General features: G+C 40.6%; 1 protein-coding gene across 1 annotated transcript in view; it reads left to right on the forward strand.

Moving 5' to 3' along the window:
• DHRSX (dehydrogenase/reductase X-linked) overlaps positions 1-25041 on the forward strand; it is a gene marked incomplete at both ends in the record, with an annotated part of 164880 nt that overhangs the window by 131418 nt on the left and 8421 nt on the right. Inside the window, 1 exon segment of the mRNA XM_080612073.1 lies at positions 3708-3915. Within this exon segment, the coding sequence (XP_080468199.1) occupies positions 3708-3915 (208 nt within the window).

Below are 25041 nucleotides of genomic sequence, written 5' to 3' on the forward strand. Positions count from 1 at the left end.
AGTATTTGTTAGGATGGATCCCTGGGCAGTCAAACACGAGTAACTCCTAGCTCTCTGACTTGCCAGCATGTGTGCGTGTATGTACCAGTTGGGAGCTGAGAGCTAGCAGTCTTTTGCCTGGATGGCCATCTAGTTAGGAAGCAGTTTCTCTGCTTGAGAGTCTGCCTGCCTTGCTGTGAAGCATAGATGCCTTGTGTCCTCAAGGGTTGAAGAATCACAGGCACTGCGCATGCACTGGTATGCCAGCACAGTTTGCTGGTAAGCTGTGTTCTGCTTTGGGCTCTTATGTGCACATTCATTTCAGAAAGCTTTTAGAACCTTCAGAAAATGAAAGCAATGTGGAAATGCGTAATGTCAATATTATTTAGTATACAATTATACTTGCATTCAGTGCAGAAAATGTACATAAAGTTCCAAGAAAGGCTAGATTTAGATGAACAGGCTTTCAAGCCACATAATTCCATGTGTAAGAGGAACGCATTTTATGGTTTTAAACTGAAAGAGGGTAGATTTAGATTAGATATTAGAAAAAAGTTCTTCACTATGAGGGTGATGAGACACTGGCACAGGTTGCCCAGAGAAGCTGTGGCTGCCCCATCCCTGGCAGTGTTCAAGGCCAGGTTGGATGGGGCTTGGAGCAACCTGGTCTAGTGGAAGGTGTCCCTGCCTGTGGCAGGGGGGTTGAAACTAGATGATCTTTAAGGTCTCTTCCAGCCCAAACTATTCTGTGATTCTACATGTACATGCATGTAGATGCAATCCTGGTAAAGGCACAGGAGGCTATGTGCTCATATTTCTCTCATATGTAAATTCAAGACTGGATGTAATGAAATCAAGTAACCACTGTTGATTTTTTTTCCCAACATGGCATTTAAACAACGTGATTCTAGTAAGATGGGGTCTCACAAACAAACCGTAACTGTTGTTCAGCAAAAATCCATTTGTGTCACAGGTCATTCTTCTGTCTTATGTAGTCCATTGATGTCAGATTCCTGGAAAGCAAAAAGCACAGAGAAAATGGGAAGATAGCAGGTGATCATTGCAGAGGTTCTGCCAAAAGCATCTGTTCTGTGTATCCAATTTTATGTCCTTTATATCTATAGTGTGTTATTGAAGTCTGATTCCCCACTGCCTTGCAAATCTTTTGCATCTCTGCACTGTGATATAAAAGGCTTCCTCCTTGATTGGATAGCTTTTTATATCTTCTCAGCACTCGTGTTTCTCTGACATAGATACCTATGCAAAGTACAAGGCTTTTGAGGATCCAGCCCTTGCAGTTCATGCTTCATTGCCATAAGGTAAGTCAAAACAGCACTCACACAAAATGTGGGAATGGGAAGTCATGGGAAGCATTCACCATCCTCCCGCCTGGCATCTGACGGTTACTGAAGGCCAGACTAGACCCAGGCAGAACAAGCCATAGTCGTCAGTCACCAGCTCTACTTCCTTGCAAGCCGCTTGCCAGACAAGATTGCTCTAATTCAATTGGGGAAGTTTGTCCTGTGCCCCAGCTTCTGTGTTTCACTGGTGAGGGAATGGTGGCACTGATGGAGCAGTGCCAGGGTTGGCTGCCAGCTGGCTACTGGAGGCGGCTTTGGATGAGTGCTTCTTCCCATGGGTGGCGTGAGCTCTGCCCCACACTGCTGCGCAAGAGAAGCTCATAGTGGCTGAGGATCTCGTCCTTCAAGTTAAAAGGATTGAAATATGCATGAAGCATAAGGTGACATTTTGAGTGTCTCAGATCAGAGCACGGACGTTACTGGATTTAAAATGTAACTGCAATTTCCTGACTAATGCCAAATCACTTTTATATTCATGCAGTGATTGTTCTTTATTCTTAAAATAGCCTATTTTACCCTGAGGCGGAGGTGATATCTTTATGATGATGGAACTATGTTATTCAGCATGTTACAGCTCAGGCCGCTGGTTGGTGCAAGGGCCGTTCATGGTCAGGTGTCCTTTTTTATTCTCTCTCAATTTATATAATGCATTTGTGGCCTGTTTGTTATTTGTTTGCTTGAACAAGAATACAGCAGGTGAAAAAAAGAAGAATTAAAAAAAGAGATGCACTGGAGATTCAGTGGTGTTTTATTTCCTGTACTTGAGCTGTACAATTTGCCATTATGTCTCCAAGTTTCTGAGTCCATTCAGACAACATGAACAGTTAAATTGCTTCAGTAGCCCTATATCTCTGCAGAGGGGCAGCTTGTTTGCTATCATCCAGGTCTTTCTGTGGTGAAGTGTACTGGATATTATAAATAAAGTATTCAATGAGAATGAGACAACAGAGCTCTGAGACATACTTGCTGTTCATTCAAAATAAAAACCTTGTACTTAGTAGCAACCACAGAAATTGAAGGCAAGCTTTTCAGCAGAGTAGGTGCATTCCCAGCCTAGGCATTTGCTGCACTAAGGATGGAGGTGTAGAGGCTGAAGCTGCATCTGGCACAAAGGCATGACAACAACTAGGAGGATGGGGAGAGATGGGAAAAAGAGACCTGCTCCTGGGTGAGTGCCCCTGTATCTCTCTCCACAAGCAATAGCTGCTGATCCAGGGACCCCAACCCCTGGCTCCACATCATCATCATCATCAAGCAGTGCCCCTTCTCCAGGCTCTGGCAGACACAAAGGGGATGGGGACTATAGCTCTTTTGCTGCCTCCAGGAGCCTGTTGCTTTAGGCTCCCTCCTGCTTTGCTTATGAGCGATCTGTAATGCCAGGAATTACCTCTGGTTCCGCTAAGCACAAAAAAGGTTAGATGAGAGGCTCTCGTAATTACAAGAGTGAATTTTCATGGCTTAGGAATTTGTGGAAGTGATGCTGATGTCCCAGTCAGGAGAAGCATTTGAAGTGACATTCCTGTTAATTTGCCTGGAACTAGCCTGCTTATTTTTTTAAAAAATACTGCTGCCTGCATGCAGTGAATCCCAGCTAATCCCAGCTCCTTGGAAGTTTGACTGAAAGAAAGGCAGATTCAGCATCCAGATGAGAAAGGCACAAAGGAGTCTCAACAGGTTATGTTTTTGGTAATTCCTGGTATTTGTGAGCCTTCGTCGCGCATCATGTTTGGTAGAGACCCAGCCAGCTGCCTTTGCTGTACATGGCATAACTCTGGTTACACTTGCAGCCACTCTCCTTGCCCCATCTTTTTATCTGTCTCTTTAGCTGTGTGTAATCTGGTGTGTCACTGGGGTAGGGACAATGAGTACCTTGCTCATCTGTACTGTGCCCAACACAGGAGCCATTGTCAGAAAGTAGCAGGTCCTACTGCAATACAAATAATAAATAACCAAGAGTAGTATGAGCAGACACAGATTTACTGTGGGAACAGGGTATGTATGTGTGAGAAAAGAGCTGTGAGGAAGGGGAGAGTAGTTTGTGGGCCTCTAGGTGATGACACCCTGGAGACTGGTGCCTGAGCATTTCTAGCTTAAATGTTTTGACATAGAGATTCTGGCAGGTACTGTGTCATTTTATTTTCATTTTTCTCCCCACCATAAAGAAGACTTGGTGTCTGACAGAATAATCACCAGAACTCCAGCAAACAGCACACCTGCCAGTGATAAGCTGCTGCTTCTGAGGACTCAATGTACAGCTGTTTGTTTGCTGGATATTGCAAAATGCAGGACATTTGATGTTTGTGCAATTCTGTTTTCCTTATGACTATTTTTATGTGCATCTCCCTCTCTCTTTCTCTTCTGTAACAGATGTTCTTATTCACCCCATGGAGCCTATGCCCAAAGCAAACTTGCCCTTGTGTTATTTACCTATCAACTACAGCATCTTCTGACTGCAAATGGAAGCCATGTGACTGCTAACGTAGTAGACCCTGGAGTCGTGAATACTGAGCTCTACAAGCATGTCTTTTGGGTTGTAAAAGTGGCTAAATGGATGACAGCCTGGCTGTTCTTCAAGGTATGCAGGTTTTAAATCATTTTGTTGCTGTTCCCCTGCATTGTGAGAGCTGTAGTCAGTGGAAGGAGTTTCAGAGTTTATGATTATATATGGAATTGATTGCATTTCTCTGTCCTCATGAGAAGGACAAAGTTGATAAAGACAGGACTTCCCCAGAGCAAACACTCTCACAGTAAGGGAAGGGAATGCCTTTCACATTCTGAGTCTGTGCACTGATTATCTCCGCTCTGATCTATCGGTGTGTTTTCATGTGTGCATGGGGGGCAAAACATCATCCTAACACAGAGCCAGAATATGCAGCATGTTCCTTGGAAATGTCTTGTATGTCCTCCTAACGAAAAGCAAACATGATCTGGCATGGTGTACGTGTACACAGCACGTTATAGAGAAGAGGGCAGAGGAAAGAAGCTGTACAAAAATGGTGGTGGAAAGTGGCCATACCCTAGGCTGTGTGGGTCCAGACACTCGCGCTCTCACACTAGCACATACTTGTAATGGTACCTGATTTTCTGTTACCTGTTCCTGGTCTGTGTTAGGAAACTTACAGCTGCTTGACCAAACTGATCCAGAAATGGGGCAGACCCAGTTACAGTTAACTTCAGTAACATTTTGAAGTGGTGTAAGTAGATCGATCTGTTTAGCTGTGTAGGTACAATCTCCTCATGCGGACAAGCCTTAGGAGGACTTGTGCTGAGAAAATGTACTTTCAGAAGGTAGTTTTGGATTAAGTGAATTGAACCTGATTCCATTAGGGAAAATTAAATGTCCTAATTAAAATGAAGTATTTTAGATCAAGGGGCATGTCCCACAAAGCAAATTAATTTTAAACTTTGATATGGAAATATCAGTAGCTTTAATTTTAGAAATTAAACTGGAGGCTTGAAGAGTGGCTGTAAAATAAGATGCAAACAAATAAACCCATATTAAAAAAAAGTAATAGTATCTTCTGAGTACACTCTGAATATTGCAATACAATTGTAATAGGAATGCTCATACTATGTAATGCATTCTTAAAGAAGCAAAATGCAGCTTTGCCAGACTGTATATACTAAACTTGTTTTGCCTCTTGTGATTGACATTTTAAATATCACTCTCAGGTGGCGGTGTTTTTTCATTGGACTTACTTCACCTTGCTAACGTAACAGTTTCATGCAGATGTTTAGGTTGTGCTCAGCTTTTCCTCTCAAGCCACAAAATTCTGACAAAATTCCCATGTCTGAGAGTGAGAATTTAGTCTCTTGCTGTTTACAGCCCTCAGTTTCATTTGTGTGCCCAAGGAGATATTTTTATATTATACTGACCAGGTTTAGACACTGAATGAGATGTAACTGAGCACACATAAAATGACTGGATTTATCACAAGAGGGAGTCCCATGCAGCTCTAGTAGTAATGCGCTGATAGTTCCTGATCACTTCCTATTCTTTGGATGAGATACCGCTCTAAAAGAATTCTGCCTTGGAACAGGTGATGGACACAGACATACTGACAGGCATGGAAGTGTACTTCCAAAGTGCGTGGAAGTGTGTACTGCCGAAAAGCAAATGCATCAATTGCTTTTAAAATAAGAATAACTTCAGGTTTGGATGACTGTGTGCTTCAGTTATTGAGGTTGAGATTTTCATAGTTTTATATAGCATTCAATGTGTTTTTCCTATGAACCAAAGGAGAGGGAAACTCCTACTATCACTCTTCCCGTCCTTCCTTAGGTTTCTGAATCACTGCTCTGACTTCTACTTCTTGCTTATTGCTTAATGCTTAAGATATGTTTATGTATTCGGGACTGACTTTGCCTTCCTTTCTCACACTCAGGAGCACTTTGTCACATAGATACGTCTTGTTCAGTTCCAGCAGAATGGCATCACAAGGCAATGCTTAGCTCCATGGCAAGCTCACATCAAAAGCCTGCCTGACAATTTTAATAGTGCTGTACCAAAGGCTGTAGTATCCAGCGTTCAAACCTGCGTGGTTCTTCTGTTGGTCTTGTGCACTAGGGTAAATTTCTCTGGAGGAAAGTAAGGAAGCAAGTATAAGAAAATTCAGTTGTCTGATGGTGTTAGCTGATAGTTGGTAGTAAGGGTTTCTTCTACTCTGGAATTTCATTCTGAAGTGCACATATATAAATCTTCCTTCTATGATTATGGCAGTAATGCAGTGAAAATGAGGTGATAGCTCTCTAATCATATTGGCTCAACTAACTTTTATCACCCTGAAGTATTCTGGAGCAGTTTCTAAATGCATGCAGGAAATTGCTTCACCCATTGCAACCTGGCACTTACGAGAGCCAACATAACCCAGATAGCTCTGGTGAGAAAATACATTTTGGATTTATCACATTGCGTTCCCTCAGGAGAGAGTCAACATGTTGTTTGATTTAATTCCAAACTACTGTGGCAGAGCCTCCTCTGCCTTTAAATGCATTTCTGCCAGCACTGGTCCCAGTTGCATTCAAGCGAAATACCTCCCAGGTATTGCAGCCTGGCCCCCGCTCTCACTGGGCTGCTCATATTTGGGGCAGCTTAGTTGGCAGGCAAGGCTGTTGGCTCAACACCCGCATCAGAGCCACCTCAAGATATTTAGGTACAAATAAACCTACGGGTTTGTAAATAGGCTATGATACAAGGTATTAACAGCTTGAGTTTCTCAGAACTGTGAAACATTGTCTTCTGGTCTTCATACTTTGCTCGCTAAAATCTCTACCAAATCAGCCGCAGTGAGAGGCACCACTGTAGAAATAAGATAGGCTAAGCTCAAAGATCCACTGATGGTAATAAAATTTGTGAAATTAATGCCTGCCCTTTAGAAGTGATAGTTTCACTCTTTCTGTGTTTGATTCTTTCTCAGGAAAGTTATTGTCTGCTGTTGGACTTGTTCTTTAAATGTCCATTTTGCAAATGTTTTCTCTACATTTTTAATAAACACATAAGAGAGAAATGATGTTTATTCCTCAAAAAAAAAAAAAGAAAAAAAAGAATTGATTTCTACCCCTGTGACTTCTCAGTAAATAAAAGCTGACAAGCAGTCTCAGTCTTTTGCAGAGCGCAGTGAAAGTCCCTTAAGAATTTTTGACATAAAGTGATATTTTTTTTTAAGATATAAACTCCAAACTAGTAAACTATAAATAATAAGATAATAATAGCCTAAAAAGACTTTCATTGGGGATCAAATTGCAATTTAGCCAACTGTGAAACACACCAGATTTAGTAATGGGTACTGTCCAAGCTAGAAGCCAGGAAGGTACCATTTCCCTCTGATGTACTTCTAGTTCTGCTAGAGATAGTGAATATTCATTCTCAGCCAGATGGCCTCTGCTTGTGATACAATTAAAATGCCTTAGAGCTAAAAATAAAATGTTGACTCTCATTAATGTCCAATAGCAGAGACCATTCTGCTTTGTATGACTTCATTATGCCATCTAGGTAGAGATGTTTCCTGCACAGCAATGTTGTAAACTTGCCCAAATCCTTCCTTATGAGCAGCTTGGTGAACAGGGCATTTTCAGATATAGGGTATTCTGTCCTTTCAGCCACCTCAGACCAGTATTTAGAAAGGTATTGTGGAAGCAAGACTGTGCATCAGATCTTGTCTCAGCTGTCAGTTTCAAAGACATAGTGCCACATAAGTTATTATTGACTGACAAACTGAAAATGAGTAGAATTAGTGATCCGACCAGCCTGTAAAAGCAAAGGGAAGGGCTTCAGCAGCACAGGCTAGAAATCAGCCAATATAAACCAGTTAATTTCTTTCATCTGTCAAAATAGGCTTAACTTTAGTGTAATTTTCCAATAACATTTTTAAAGAAATGCTTCCAGTCTGTAAGTGCTGCTAGAAAACAAGATCTAAAACCCCTGGATTCATCATTCATGCCAGAGGACATAGTCACGCAGGTCATATTGCAGCATTTCTTATTCAAACTGTCCCTTTGGCACTGTGAATGTAGAAAATTCATTTCATCCTTCCCCCACCCTGAGGTGTCAGGAGACAAACACATCACCACACAATAATGCCAGCTGTAGAGAATGAGAATAATTAAATTCTACAGCTGAAAGCAGCAATTCATCAGCATCAACATCTACTGTCCATGTGAGTGTGAGGTCCTCATGTAAAGCTGTTCTGGAATTTTCTCACAAAACGAAAACTCCTTGAAGAAACATGTCATTTATGGTTAATTTTTACAAAAGGCTTTTCAGATCAAAAGTGGGATTCCGGTCAAAATCAGAGAGAAGGAAATGGCCTTACTAATTCTATTCTATAACTAGAGTTACTACTCTAGTCTTTAAACAGGTCTCATTTCTGTACACATAGGGACAGGGGTTTACGCTTTAGAACCATGGGGCTTCTTTTATTTTATGAAATAAAGATTTGATTTTTCATACAGCCATAGAGTGGTTCTAGAGAGAAAGATGGATGGACCCTCCTGAGAAGTCTAATGAGCAACTCTTCAAGCTCTCAAATGCTTGTGATTTTTCTTGCATGTGAATCCCCGGACAAGGGTAGGCATCCAGGCCCTTCTGCCTGTTATGGGGTCTGTGGATGCAGTTTAGCTGCTTTATTTGTTCTAACTGCTGAGCAAGAAGGCTTTGGAGCACAGAGTCTTTTGTGTCTGTCCTAATTAGGATCAGACTTCTCTAAAGTAGGCTGACTCTCAGTGCCCACCTAAATAGCGTTGGACCCTGGTCTCCACTCTACCCATTGTTCCCCTTGTCTCAAGTTATTGTTATTTTTGTGCATGTTTTCTCAGGTCTAAGTAGTCAAAACATTTATTCTGAGACACATTGAGAATTGTTGGAGAATGTTTAGATGGCAAGAAAGTGAAGGATTTGTGTTGCGTGCATTGGTGTGTGGCATTCAAAAGGGGAAGGATGCTGTATGGGACAGCACAAAATGGGTGGGAATTCAATGTGTTGGAGTGCATCAGAGGTGAGTAAAAGCTGTTGAAGTTCTTGTTTATAACTGTTATTTGGAACAGCTACTGGCATGATCCATCCCCAAACCACACCCAGGCTTCCTCTTGGAGAGTGCTAGTTGGAACAGGCCGAAACACAGCCATGGAGCTAGAAAATAACAAAGCAGTGTGTACGGTCAGAGATCCATTTTGTGCCTTGTCCTACAGTTTTAGTTGTTTAGTTAAAATAGGAAAAGTATCCCCTTTTTTTTTCCTGACAGTGTAAAATAGGAAGACTATCTTCCATCTTTCAAACAAGTTCACAAGACTAGAAAACTGTCTTAATGCTGCCTGCAGGATTGATCCTTTGTAGCTTGGAAAATGGTCTAAAGAAACACAGGTTAAACCTACACTCTGCACTGTGTAGAAACTTATGCTTGTCCTGTGTGAAATTGTTTTGGAGTGGAACTTTCAGACTGGTAAGTGTCTGAAATGTTGTGATATCATTTTCCTGGCATGCCAGAAGCTTACTGAAAACAGGTAATATCTTTGTGGTAGAGGACTGCATGGTAGAGGATTGTTAATTTAACTTGAGACCTTGGGCAGATTGTTTCATTCTGTCTGAAAGGTATTCAATTTGTATCCAAAAGAGTAAAAAAATAGTCTCTGTATTGCTGTAGTGTGGACAGAGTAAGTAAACAGTTAAGAAATTGTGAAAATACAAGAGCCTAACCAGTGTTAGCACATCAGCACTTACCATCTTGTAATCTGTAACTATTTTCATATTCGGAACCCAGAGGGTTAGTTAGGAAACACATTTTCCATCAATCGGTTTATTACTTGCTAACATTTCTCAGTGATACTTTACTGTGTATTTGGTTAATTCGTTTATATGGTAATCTATTCCCAGTCAGACATGTTCAAAATGGAGGAAACACAACAGGAAGATAATTTGCTATGGACCGAAAATACATGCCAGGGACTAGGTTCTGATTCCTGTCAGTTTTAAAGAAGGTAACCACAATGCCTCTAATGTAAAGGTCTCAATAAAGAGCTTGAAAGGTTGGGGAATTAAATGAAATCCTGAAATTTCAACTAGACCATTAGCCTTTCACTTTTAATCCTTAGTCTTTATAGTTAGGAGTTATAGCATCACAGTACAGTAATTCTCCCTCGTGCACCTGGGAATTTCTACCTCCATCATCACATAATTAAAATACCATTTTCTTTAAGTCAGGTAACACAGCGCTGTTGGAAACTTGAACCCACTGGCAGCGGAATACAGAGCAGCCACTATTTTTTCTCATCAGCATGTCTCTCAGATATCTTTTTGAAAGAGAGAGAGAACAAAAGAGAAAGGAGTCCACCCCAGCCCCACAGAAATGACCTATTCAGCAAGGGTAGGAACAGGAGCTACAGGCAGTTTCTCTCTTAGAATCATAGAATAGTTAGGGTTGGAAAGGACCTTGAGATCATCTAGTTCCAACCCCCCTAACATGGGCAGGGACACCTCACACTAAACCATGTCACCCAAGGCCTCATCCAACCTGGCCTTGAACACCGCCAAGGATGGAGCATTCACAACCTCCCTGGGCAACCCATTCCAGTGCCTCACCACCCTCACAGTAAAGAATTTCTTCCTTATATCCAATCTACACTTCCCCTGTTTAAGTTTGAACCTGTTACCCCTTGTCCTGTCACTACAGTGCCTGATGAAGAGTCCCTCCATCCTTATAGGCCCCCTTCAGATACTGGAAGGCTGCTATGAGATCTCCACGCAGCCTTCTCTTCTCCAGGCTGAACAGCCCCAACTTTCTCAGCCTGTCTTCATACGGGAGGTGCTCCAGTCCCCTGATCATCCTCGTGGCCCTCCTCTGGACTTGTTCCAACAGTTCCATGTCCTTTTTATGTTGAGGACACCAGAACTGTACACAGTACTCCATGTGAAAAAGTCATAACACTGAGTTAAGGAGAAAAACCACCATCTTCCCCTATGAAATCCTGCTCCCAAGCTCACAGGTGAGCAGCAGTTTGGAATTAGATCACTAAAATAAGGAGATGCAGAGAAGGAGGTTGTGGGAGTGCATATTAATATATATATGTGTATATATATGCACACACATCACATGGACAAGGTTGCGATCAGGTGTGGTGTGCATTATATATCAATTAGTAGTTCTCTGGAGATGACCTACCTAAATTTCTTGTTGTTTTGTAACTTGTAATGCATCTGTAACAACACAATGCTGATAAAATTTATATTGCAGAGCCCCCTCACCTAAAGCCCCTACTCACTACAGAGAAATTAATTTTAAGAGGTTTCAGAGATTTACAGGCATTCCTTTCCCCCTCTCTGAATGTGACTGTCCTGAATTTACCAGTAATCCAAGGAGACTGAAAAACCTTTCAATGTGAGGTAAGGAAATTCTTCATGCTGCAAACATCCCCTTTTCTAGTGATCTAAGGCATCTATGCCTGGAAGCCACCTCTGACAGGTCTCCTAGTTCATAAATGTCTGCAATATGAATGCCCACACCAGATCTGTTCATCCAGTGATCTCCTCATGGTCACTGCTAGTACTGGATCTGTCTTATTCTAAGATAAATATCTGCAGTTGGCCAGATGAATCAACTCCTTCAAGTGCCAGTTTACCACTGTGAACGACAAAGGAGTCCTGTGGTGATTAGCTCAGCTGTAGACATCTGTACTGTATAAAGTTACTTAAGATTAATTCCATACCAACGTACAGGACATTTTAAAAAACAGCGATGCTAGTGAAGAAATGAAGATATCATGGTTTTGGATGTGCACAGGAGAGAGTAGGAACTGGAAAGTTGTGTTCACATGTCTGGGGCACGAGTTTGTGATCAGTCTGGTTTTTCAAATGGCAGCTCTAGGTGTTCGGAGTAACCGACCACTTCTTGTGTAAGTGGGAAATGTGCTGCTCATGAGCATGATGAGGAAATACCAGTTATTTATGAAATGTATTTCTCATATATGTTTATAATCCACTGTGTGCCTCCACTGTTTATCACATAGATATTGCCATGCATTTACATGGGTAGTTATGACTATGTATGTATTTATGATAGTGTGATGTATGTAACAAGAACCACAGAAAGCAAACACCACCCACTATTTGAGGAAGAACTGGAAAGAGTATATACATTTTTTAAAATAACAGGATCATCGAGTGCTCAATTTGTGAGTTTTGACAAGTTTCAATTCAGAAGTCGCTTGGATAACTCTGGCTTTAGTAATGACTATAACAATTAGGATTGCCAGCCCCAAAGAATTTGTGTTTGCATTTTAGAGAGGGTACGAGAGCTGCAAGGCATCGTTCACATGGTTTGCTGTGGTTTTATTATCTTCTCAGCTAAATACATGGGATTTGGAGGATTTTAGTAGCTTCACATGAGAAGGGAATTTGGTGCAGTGGCCCTAGCTCCCATTTTTCTAGAAGGAACATGATCCTGTATGTGGCACAAACACGAGTCATTAATACAATCTGTCCAGAGTTAGTGGTTCCTATAAGTTAATGCATATTTAAACATTCTCTTTAAATTGAATCTGCAAGTCTCTTCAGGGCGAATGACTACATTTGGATGTTGCCATCTCAGTGCTGGAAAGGGAAAGTAACCACAGGAGTCATGTTACTGCAGACAGGCGCTCTGCAGGGAATACAGTACGTGTGCAGAAGAGGATTTGGATGGAACCTGAGAAATGTGCAATAAAACAAGAATGAACTTGGACAGCTTATCAGTCATGGGATTTATACTGGTATTTGTTTGGCCTCACCATGCTGCCCTACTTTTATGTCGCTGGAATAGGAATGACATGCTACTACTGGTCTTAGGCTCAGGCATGGTCTGAAAAGATGAGTTGCTCCCAATGTCTCTTAATTGCTCATCATAGTCTTGGAGCTAGCCACCCACAACTTACAAGCTTAAGTTACCATCTTATCAGCTGTTTATCCAATGTAGTATATATGTTACTTTTTGAATAAACAGCAGGGGCCAGAGTTGGTGCCCTATGCTGGCAGCCCTGTGTTCCCATGGCTTTGTTGCAAGTGGTGTTCTGCAATGGCTCCCCGTCTTGCATCCCTGCAGCAGGCAGCAGTATGCTGATGCTGAATGTGTAACAGGAAGAGTGGTACTGATTGACTTACTCAATATTTTTCCTGACAAGCTCTTGAGATGCTAAATGCAGTCTTCCATAGCGTCTGCCACTTGTCACATACTATCCTATGATGATTAAAAATGTAGAAAGAGAAAAGCTGTCCCATTGTTTCTAGAGCTGAGAGTGTTGAAAATAAAATTACATGCTATGGGTATATTTTGACAGGTTGTTCTGTTCTAAAAATGGTGTAGAAAAGGCAATATGAGGCAGTATGCTTGTTGGTTTTTTTTCTGTCAGGGTTGTACATTGTCCAGGTGCAAAGGCTATTTTTATGACTGCCCAAGCTGTGAATGTAGATTGGTCAATTCTCAGAGAGGAGTTCAGTTATTACTATTTTTATACACCATGACTAGTGATGACAACTTAGGTCCCCATTTTCCTTTGCATATATATTTACAACTTCCATCATCATGAAACTTCTGGTACTTCATCAGCGGCTTTGCACAAGCATAGCTGATCAGGACCTGCTAAATGAGGAAACAAGACCCGAACCTAAAAGCATTCAGGTCCCAATCTTATTGTGTATTCTTGTAGCAAGGATTATCTGATCTGACTTTGCATCTTCTAGGTGGAGTATGGTCCCTATGAAAAGCGTTTTACATGTCTGATCCTGCTTCTTAGAGGTTCTTCTTGTTCTGTGGATGGCCTTTTATTTTTCTTGCCTGGTTTAGGTTTGTGGCCCATATGTCCTATTTTATATGCCTATTATCTGGAGAAGTGGATTAAGGCTGTCACAGATGCACCAAACCTTAATCGCCTTAGAGGGCCTGCAGATATCTAGAGGTAGTAAATACTTCAAATGCTTATAATACTGGATTCAGCTAATGTTGCTTGAAATCCATTCAAGAAGCAGATCTTGAAGGCACCAAACAGGGAGTTTTATATAGTTTGTTTTGGTTTGGTTTTGTTTTTTTTTTCCCTAAATATAATTGCCCTGTCAGTACTATTGTATATACACTCGGTGCTCAGTTTTGGTTTTGTGGTATGGTGGGCTTTTTTCCCCTTATATTGAGGCAAGCCTGTTTCATATGTACCACTGTTTTCACTGCAAAATATAACCATCACCAGTATCTTGCTGTATAACTTCTCCTATGAGATTTTCAACCCTCTCATGATAGTACTGGGTCAGAGGCAGATTGCTGGTGAGTCATCTGTTTCCAGCTTTTTGAAGACGTGATAAAATATAAAACGTGTTTGTGCTCAGGTACCTGGATTTGTCATCTCCAGGTCACTACACAGCAGCTTACTCAGAGGAGCCAAAGGGATTATAAAGCACCTCCAGTGCTCAGAAGTAGCTCTCGTACGTGTGATGTGAAATCTGTCCCATGCTTTCCTGGTTGGGAAGAAAACATTTGCAATGTTAGAGTCATTAGCCTTCATAGATGTGGGAAGGTACCATCCTGCGTAAGGGTGGTACCATTGCTGTTGCTGTTACCATAAAGATAACACATCTTTTGTGTGTTGGTTTCAGTTTGACTCCGTGGAAACTTTAGGCAACAACTTTTTTAGTTATATCATGGTATCTAGCAATAGCTTTTAATCAAAATAAACAGGAGTGAGGTTGCTTTCAGGGCAACAATGGTCAAGACAAGAATGAATTGAAGCAAGCTGACTGGAAATGTATTTACTTTAAGAAAGTGAGAAAGAAATAAGAAAAAAGCAGTAAGAAACTTGTCTCTAATCGTTGGAATCAGACTCTGGTAAAGGCTTCCACAAAGTGGTAGCTATAAGAAAACTGTTGGATTTAAGACGGAATATAAATACATTTATAGAGAAGTTCAACAGATACACTGTCTACAAAATTAAGAGATCAGATATGTCCCAAGAGGCCCCTCCAGTTCCCTATTCCTTTTGAATTCCTTTTGCATTTGGAATCCGTTTTTTCCCCTTCAGGTTTATCAGGTTTACTCCCATGCTGAAAAAAAAGAAGAAATCCAGTATAAAGGTGCATAAGCAAAGATTTCCCAACAAACATTCATTTTGATTGAGAGCATGTTGGGTACCCAGCAAATCCTTCTTTAGCAAAACCTTTAGTGAAGATGTGCCACTTCTTGCACTCACCTCCATCCTTGCCTTTCTAGACAATAGTCCTTTTACTTGTTTGCTGATGAGCTGTATTGAACTGTGCCCCCAGCAATGCAGTTACAGGACAAAATTGAAGATGGGGCTATAGGTCAGACTGAAAAGTCTTCGATGAAAATGAGATCTTTTATTGTCCTGCTCAAGAAATCTGTGCATGCTATTAAAAAATAAATTAGCCAACATAAATGGAAAATTCAGCTGTAGCGATAGTTGGCATAGCTATCTAGTTAATCTGTAATCATGGCTACAGCAGTGGTCTTCTTGAAGTTGGTCAGTGCTCAAGAGACCCCTTCCAGCAGAGAGGCCAGGCAGCCAGGAGCAGCGCATTGTGCAAGAAACCATGGCTTCCCCTGTGTTTCCACAAGCAGCTCAAGGCCACCATCTTCCGTGCTGGAAGTCAGCTGTGGAGCTCCAACTGAGTAGACTAGTGTGGGTTTGCACAATGAAGATTTCCATTCTTAAAATGTTCAGGTGCCGAATTTCGTCTGAGGGGAAGAAAGGTACGAGGTGAAGAAAGAAATATTCCTGAACAAGCCCAACTCAGCCTATCTCCATAGGAGAGGTGCTCCAGCCCTCTGATCATCTTTGTGGCCCTCCTCTGGACTCGCTCCAACAGACTCATGTCCCTCTTATGTTGGGTGTCCCAGAGCTGAACACAGTACTTCACGTGTGGTCTCATGAGATCAGAGTAGAGGGGCAGGATCACTGGTCACGCTGCTCTTGATGCAGCCCAGGATATGATGGGAATATCTGTCTATGAATAATGTCACTGTAATGCATGTGTTTTTCCACTTCGAGAAATTAGTAAACAGTGTCTAATTCCTCTGGTAAAGAGCACCGCATTGCTGCGTCATTTTTACCAGTAGTTATTTCTTCATGTAAACAGTTTTCTTGCATAAAAAATTCCTTATTTTCATGTGGGGCAGGTGAAAGGTATTTTCATTCAGTAAGTGCACATATCTTCCTTTCTTGTTTTTCCATATTTTCACTGTAATGTGTATTTCTGTAAAACTTGTGTTGACAGTAGATATTTATTAACAGACTTTTGCAAGTATTTTCTTATTGCAGTTATATAGTGCCTTTATGATAAAAAAGTAGATAAATCTAAAATGCAGGAGCCTGGCATACCTTTTATGTTTTGGAGTCCCTTTGCTAAAATCTGTGGAGACTAGGTAGTTTTCATGTTAAAATATCACTTTCCTTCAAGTATAGAATTTTTTCATATACAAAATTATATTAATAAAAGAAATTCCTTTTTAATCCTATAGTAAACAAAAATGTAGCCTACTGTAGCTTTGCAACTTAAACATAAATTATTAAGTAGTTTTCAATAATGTTCTTTCACTCTTAATTTCAATCACCTGCAATACCTAAGAATATTTAGGAATAATAGATAAATAGCTCTAAGAAAAAGCAAAACACTGCATATTTTGGAAGACTGCAAGATCCTTTCCATTTGGTCTGCTGTTTGTTATTGTCACTGTAGATTATGAATGAGAACACCTGCAATTATCCTCCGGTTAATACACTTTTGAATTAGAAGAAAGGGCAGAGCTTCGGTGCAGCTGGCAAGTAGTCGGCTAACGTCCATTGCAAGCATTTAAAACACCTCTTCAGTGGGCTTAATGATAAAATATGTAGAGCTGGCTCTTCTGACAACCCGTGGAACATGATAGATGATAGTAACCTTTTCTCTAAATTAAACCAGAAAACTGGGAGCCGGCAGGGCAGTGTGATCAGACACACAAGCTTTGGGATGGCAGCTTCCTTTTCTGTTTCTCACTCCATAGATACATTTTTAATGTTTATTTCAAGATTATGTCAATATATTCCGGGATATATTCTCATTTCCACTTCCTTCTGCCTCCTTCTCGCTTTATAGTTTCAAACTAGGTATATTTGTACTTCTTTAATGTAGCAGCAGTTAGCACAGGCCAGAGCACTGTCTGGATTTTATTCCCTCTTCTACACAAAAGCAAACTCTATGAGTGTAAGCAGCTCTCTACTACTTGCAGATGAGGTGTAGGCTGAGAATATTTTCATTCTCATTTTGTAATTTCTCATACTTGCCTAAATAAAAGGAAAAAACACTAAGTGAGCTTTTTTTGAAATGAGTTTACATTACGTAGAAGGAGCTAAAGAGCTTACTTGGCTCAGGCATCTATTTTTTTGCTTAAGGAAACATCTTCTCTAAGAATGTGTACCACGGTGCTATTTTCTCTTCAAATTTCTCTTTGTGGTTATGTTTTGTTTGTTTGTTTGTTTTCTGCTGTGGTCAGCTACAGCTGTTTGTAAATTCTTCAAAATATTAATTTACACCAGAAGATAGGAATCTCTCTGATTTCTCAAGAACCAACTACTTTCCTACATTTTACTATAGCAGTGATTAAAAAAATACTACTGTTTTCTTCTGTAAGACACCCAAATCTGGTTATTTCTAGTTGCAGCTAGGTTTTTATTCTTTTGAGTATCTCTCCCTCCTGTCAGATGCTACTGGTAACTGTTGTCAGGTGTTTGAGTAGCTGTTCTCTAATGACAGGAGGGAAGTCGTCTATTTGTTTTCTAAGCAAAGACCAGATGGGTTCTGAGGTAAGCAGACTGATTTTTAGTTAAAACCTAAACTAAAGGAACATCATTTTGAGCTATAAACCAGCCACATCTTAAGCTTCATGTAACTCAAAAAGAAAAATGTGAGACTCAGAGGTAATCAGCTTCTTCACTGCGATGTACATCTGGGGTATTTGCTTATACAAGTGAAGAGAACAATGGGTTATTTTCTTCCCTGTGCTAACAGAGTAGAATTCAGATTTGTACCTTAGACTAGTTCACTCTTGCTCTACACAGACATGGTGATAAAAAGAAGGCAAAGGGCTATATTTAGAGAATTAGGTCAATGGGAACTCATCGGTTCAGTTTAGGGGCCAGTGATAAATCCATCTCCGGGAAAGACTTCAGCAGGTGTTGAGGCACATCACCTCCAGCTCTGGCCACCTAGCATATTTCCAGTTACTCTTAGCAGTAAATGCTGAAAAATATACTAAGAAGATTGAAAATCTGAAGTCCTGCAGGGTTATACCGGGCCCATAAGAGGTGAGGTCATTTTGTGACTGACAGTACAAGAGCTTTGCACAGAGTCCCATGACTGCAGCACTCCAGTTATAGTCGTAGCACTGCTAGCTGTTAGACTATCAGAAGTCTAGCTTTTGCATTTTATTCTAGTGTCTTTAAAATATTCACACTAACCTTTAATATATTCACAGTATTACAGGCAGGAAAAATTACACTGGGATGAAGGAACAAAGACAAATATTTCTGAAGAAATTTTAAATAATGTGCAGATCCCTTGTGGGCATTGAGTCCTGTGCTTCATGGTGTCAGTAATAGTGAATTGCAGCTATCTTTTTCCTCTGAATAGAGCATTACTCCTGAAATGTAGTCATTACCTATTGATTAGCTCTATTGTCATTGTCATGCATCAGTAGTTCCGATAAAGAAAAAGTACCACTTATTTTACAGCAGTATAAGATAGCTAAAAGGAGTCTTTAAAATGTTTTTTGGGGTTAGTTTTGTTTTGTTTTGTTTCATTTTGTTTTGTTTCAGAGACCACATTGTCATTTTCAATAGCCATAAGTCTCAGGATAAACAGAAAAGACTCAAGGGCTTTTTTTGTTTGTTTGTTTAGGGTTTTGATTTGGTTATTTTTTTGATGGAGCAGTTTTAAATGTTCTGCTGTCTCAGGACAGGGCTGCCATAAGGACATATTTGTCACTCCTTGGTGCTAATGTAATTTCCTGATTTTCCGACTATATAACTTTCCATTTAATCCCAGTTGTCAGTAATGTGCTATTTTTTGATTAAATTATGAGACCTGAGATTCAGCAAGAGCAGTAATTAAAACTATTTGTTTCACAGACTGTCAGCAGCTATTAGGGATTAAACAAATATAAATTAAGATTTTTTTTCCCCAGGCCATGTTACAGACTTTGCAAAGTTCACAAACAATTGTAATCCTCTTTTATTGAACACAGATTTTAAAGTAAAGGTCAGTTACATTTTGGTCACTAAGGAGTTTATATAATAGGCAAAACCCAAACATTTACGTTAATTTTATCTAAAAAGTATGCTGCTTGGGAAACTCTTGCTTCTCGATTGTGGCTCCCTTGCAGAGCTGAGGGACTAAATATCAGCCACATGAGCTCAGCAGACATTTGCAGAGCAGAAGGGGCTTTGCAGCTTGTCCCTCCAGACGTAGCAGTGGCTCATACCCCAGGAAGGGCTGAGCAGTAGCAAGAATTGTGGCTGATGCTGGTGGCTTCTGCACCCTGAGACTGGCCCCACTCGCACTCATTTCTTGCAGCCCTCTGCGTCATCAGTGCAACATTGCTGTCACACCACCTTTGCCCCTTGTGATTTTGCTGCAAGAGAAGCTTTGTTTTGTGCCCTGGCTTGGAATTTCTTGTGGACCTACCACTTTTCCTGTCTTCTGAGATTTGGTTGGATCAATGTATTGATGATGTTTCACATAATATTTCACTCTTCTTTCTCTAATATCAAAAAGCTTGTGCTTCTCTTTGCTCCAGAGATGGTAAGAGCCATCTGCCCTAAGAGCTTATGCTTTCAAGGCTGCTGTCTACCCCTTTGTGGTTTCTGAAGGGGATCAGTGACACATATAGGTGATCTGAAGAGGGTAAGTTTCATGGCGGCACTGGGAACCCTCCTACCCTGAGCTCCTGAGGACACCCTCCTCCACATCACATACAGGCTGCAAAAAGGGATCTGACCCAATGGGGCAAATGCCTGGCATGTTCTTGTAGGAGCCACACTTGGTAAGGATGCAGTGAGGCATTTAGGGATTCGAGAAGAAAAGGGTATGAAGAAGAGCTGAAACTATCTGTGAGATTGTCATGGGGCATGATGAAAAGGCAGGCAGAGAAGCGGGTGAAAGTTTACACTGCAGGCATGCTTTGCATACCACATAGAGAACTGGAGTCCTAATCTTGATTAGAACAATTCAGTTCTTCTGTGAAGTACATATTAAATAACAATAGGCTGCTGCAGAGCTGTGCAGACTTGCAGGTGAAGAGTAGAATTTTAAGCAAGCAGCCAGGCGGGCAGGAGGAGCAGCAGGGAGGGATGGAATGGGCAGGCTGTGCTGGCATTCCAGCCTCTGCTCAGACCTCAGCCTATACTTTCATGAGTTAAAAGCAGTTACTAAACCACAGCATAGTTCTGCATTAATTCCACTGGAATTTTTCCCGGAACGCAGAAGTTTAATCATCTGGAGCATCACTGCGTACAGTGTATCACCTCGAGCAAGTGAGTGGGGAGGGCTCATTGATTGAACTCTCAAAGCGAATGTATGTGTGTAGCAAAATGGCATTACCAAAAAGCACAGTTCAATACAAGCTCCCTAACACAGCAAATTGTTTCAGCACCAGATGAGTCTGTAACATGCCTTTATCAAACCGCAAAACTTCACGGTATTTGTTTCCCATTCTGAGCAACTGCTCTAACCTTTTAGTCAAAACACCCTATGAATACAAGTGCAACAGAAACTCTCCTGGGCACTTAATAAAAATAAAAGGTTAATTCATAATTTTGTCTATTGATAGTTCTGCATGTGTAAGTCTCTTGCTCATAGTTACCCATGCCCTTAATCGGTATCAAAACCCAAGTCAGAAGCACTCTGCAGGAGCAATCTGAGAATGAAGTAAAAGGCACATAAGATTTTCTGGAAGAAACTCAGCTTTTTTCTTTTTTTAATAACAGATTGGGGAAAGACATTGGTTGTAGAAGGGATTAAACGTTTTTCTCCTTTCCAGTTTTTCATGTCTTCCTTCAAGTAATGAGATTTGACTGTCACTATGGATCTCAGTTTTGGAATTTGAACCAATTCTTCCTGCGACACAAGGCAGGACAGTTGGCTTAGTCATTGACACAGGACTGGGGTGTACTGTGTCATCTCTACAGAAACATGACACTTCTGCTCTGACTTCTGTCATCCGGCAGAGGAAATAGGAACATAGGAAAGACCACATCTGCCACCAAATCCAGTCCTGGACTTTGCAGGGGAGGCATTTTGACAAATGAATGGCTCCATCTGCTACCTTAATGAAGGTTTAAAAAAACACCGTAGAAATAAGCCTGGATATTAAAATTAACAACTTCAGTAGGTAGGAAATCTGAGCCTTGCTACTTATTTGTTTTTCAGTGCATCGCAGTCCCCTGCTTTCCTTTGTCTGTTCCACTGTCAACAAGTGTCACCTTTGTTTTTCTCTCTCTTCCACCTTGCAAACTAACAATATTATCACCTCTCCCCAGGCTAATATTCCCCTCTGCACCACCAACCTGCCCTTCTTTCAGACCTTTCAGGTGATTAAACGTGATGAATTTAAGCTCACAAGTAACTGTTTTCAAGATGGAATTTTTTTGCGGCCATTTCAGACCTCGGGAAGCATTTGTGTTGCTGAGAGTTTGCCTTGTTTGCTGTCTCTATTATGAGCCTTGCAGTGAAAGATATGACGCCTAAGATCTTGTCTGACGTAATTTTGAAAGCATGATGAATGACAATGAAATCAGTGGCACTGTTTGCCTGTCTAATGTTACACATGTTCTTTGGGTTCTTCTGAATTTAAGTCATCGATAGGTTCTTTGTCAGACAGTAAAGAGCCCCAAGGTTGATTGATTCAAACAAAAGGATTTAAGTTACCAAACTTAAACTCGTTTTCAGTCCACACAACAAAAAGCTTGATTTGAATAATCACATTCGGTCCTCCTTTGCATTTGCATTTTTAGTTATTTTGTTAAAACCAAGTTGATTCTGGTGGGTTAGTAAGCATTCAGATACATCAGTTTGCAACTGAATATAGCCTTTGCCTTTAAATTTAGTCCTTCTTTTGGGTAACTTAGAGGATAAGCTACGTAGACAGCTCCATAATTGTATGGTTTCAGAAATAATCTGTGATTTCATGACTTTAGCATTCTGTTTGATAGAAAATAGGAAGCAGTATTGTTTACAGGATGACTAATTTTTTTCTTTAATTTTTTATAAGCTGGCCCTCGGTGAAATATGTGTTTTATTAAAATGAAGAGAACTGTCATGTTGAAAGGGTTTTAAACAGAAATAGCTTGAACTTATTTGGCACATTTTTCTTATCAAAACTGAGGATATATAATGTGTAATTACTGACTTGAACGAACTAATTCTTTCTACTGCATCTGTCAGAAAAATAGAAAATCTGAGTCACTCTCACCTATTTCATTCTTTCACTAAAATAACTGTATATAATTAGCCTTCTCTTCTTATTTTCCATCTTTGGAGTATGACACTAGGGACAGATCTAAATTAACCCCCTTGTTATTATTTTTTTTGATTTATCATTCAAGATCAAATGCTGAAATTGCCAGCAACTGGAAGTACAGGAAACATAGATTTGTAGAATAAGATTCCTTCCATCCCTGCCACTTTTATCTGTCTTCCAGTTTGGGCTTTCTCCTCTCAGCTTTTGGAGATATTGCAAAACTGTAATTTAAACACAGTAACTACATAGAAAACAGAAACTCAGACCAGTTGTGTCATGGACAGTGCTAAATGGTATTCGGTGATCTGCTTGAAACTTCTTCCAGCCAGCATCTTCAGGACTATCATGTTTCAGTCCTGCAGAAAGGCTCAGAGTCAGTAAAAGGGAAAAGGAGACGAACGCTGAGGTCCAGGGTGAGGATAAGCGCTGCGAGATGGCATGTCTTTTTCAATGTAGAAGCTTTGTGTAGAGCAGACCCATCTGAAGCCCAGCTAGCATGCTGCTGCAACATAGACATGAGAAATTTGGGGAAAAGTGTATTTTCACTTTCATCTCTCCCATCTTCCTGGGCATATTTTCACCTTGCCTGCTATTAACACAGGTAGCAAGCACCCTGTAGTCATTTTTGGTTAGTTTGTGTGCTTTGCTATTTCTGGTCCTCATCTTCGCTGGCACAGGTACATGGCCTGCATGAGTCCTGGTGGAGAAGTGTCCTCCGCTGACCTTACCTAGTGATCCAGGCGGGATTTGCACCCTCTCACCTGAGCCATCTGGTTTAAGCAAGTGCCTCCAGCAGGCAGGTGAGAAACCTGGGCTGGCAGCCAGCCTCTCCCAGCCCCACCGCCGGGCTGAGCCCAGGGGTGGGAATAGCCCCACTGCTATTTGGGGTGCAAAATGATGGTTGTAGCAATTTAAAATAGAAGAGGCTGTGAAATAGCCTCTGGCCTATGTAATTTGGGGTTATTTCATTTTGTCTGTGTTCTGTACAGTCTTTATGGTTTTTGATCTCTTCGTAGTTTGTAAAGGTTTTCTATATTGTGGTTATCTTTTAATATTTAGGAGTTTCATGCCTGTCCTGAGTGCTTACAAGCATTAAATAGAAAATAAAAGTCCTTACAAGAAAGTTGTGAAGTTGGAGATGTGTCAGTTCCCATTTTCTGAGAAACAAAAACAAGATGAGTGACTTGTCAAATGTTAAATGCTTAGTAAAAGAGTAGAGATCACAATAGGGAGTTACAGGTCAGAAGTCACCATATATCTTATCCCTGAAGCCAGCAAGGCGTTCTAATTTGTGTGAGCAGGCAGCAGATAAAATTAATTGTTCAGAGGTATATGCACTCAGGATCGTTTTCTTCAGCAGTTAGAGCTTTGCTGGTTTTCATGCTCTCTGGGGCTGGTAAAAATGCAGATAACATTTCAAATACAAAAACTTGTGCGTGCTCTTCTGTGTTGTTTTATTTTAATTGCCAAAATCAGGCATCATTTGAAAGCAAAGATGAGCCATGTACTGTTACAATGTAATGCATAGAGAATGAAAGCTCTAAAGCTTTTGTGGTTGTTTGTTGGTTTAAGTCTTCTTTAATTTTGATCCATTCACATTTTGATTCATATTTAAATGGTGTTTTCAACTAAAGAAATGGGCATGCATTATAAAATGATGCAGATGTTCCAGCCACTACCTATCAAAGAGGTTGCCTCTCTAAGAACTTTGTTGGAGGGAGGAGTAGTCTTATGCTTTTATTCATATTTCTCAGACAGTAATAGTTCAAAACTCAGTAGAATTAAAGCCTTGTGTAGTTAGTGAAAATAACAGGATGGTTCTTTAGCATATATCCAGCATGAATACTAAGCTGCAATTAAGTATTCTCACTTAATGATAGATGAGCCTGCATCTTGGAATGAAGAAGATTATATTGAATTGCTCACATGATACTGTAATTATGGGCATAGAGCTGGTAATAAACAAATAAATTGTGTGTTTTCCTTTGCAAACACAGAAAAGGAGTGACAGCCTAGTGTGCAAGGCATCAGGATTAGGATTTATGAGGCTCATTCTTTCCTCATCTATTCTCCTCACCTGTGCATTTGTTTCAGTAGGTCACTTGCCTGTCTGTGAATGCAGGTGTTGCAGAAAATCCCAGGTTATAAGAAGATACCCAAGATAATTGTGAGCGATTCAAGTCAGGCATCCTTAGCAAGAGGTAGCTGTGGGACATCACCATTTTCCAGAGGGCTAGTTAACCAGTGTCACTCTCCCAGAAAAGGCTTAAGCTTTTTGTGAAGTGTGTGTACTGTCTCAGCTCTCTCCTCCTGTTACTGCCTGCCTTATTTCCTAGAGACTGGATGTTCTTCCAGCAAGTGACTGTCCCTAGCTGGATGTTTATGCAATGTCTGGGGCAGCAGGCTCCTATCTGTCAAATTTTGCATACTACTACTGGGTGAGGTAACAAGCGTAATGTAATTTGAGTGGCTACAGCAATATCTCCGTTCTTACATTGAAGACATCACTGTCTGCTGCAAAGCAAGTTTAGGGATCAACCTTCAGGCAAAGTAATCTTCCTCAGTGCACTTGACAAAATGAACAAAGGACTCGGTTATGATTAATGACTTTGACACAAAGTTTTAAGACTCTGCTAAAATTCAATCATGTAAAGTTGGGTTCTTGTTTCCATGTTGAAAAT

Source organism: Psittacula echo (assembly GCF_963264785.1).
Source record: "Psittacula echo genome assembly, chromosome: 3".
In the NCBI taxonomy this organism is placed as follows: Eukaryota; Metazoa; Chordata; class Aves; order Psittaciformes; family Psittacidae; genus Psittacula; species Psittacula echo.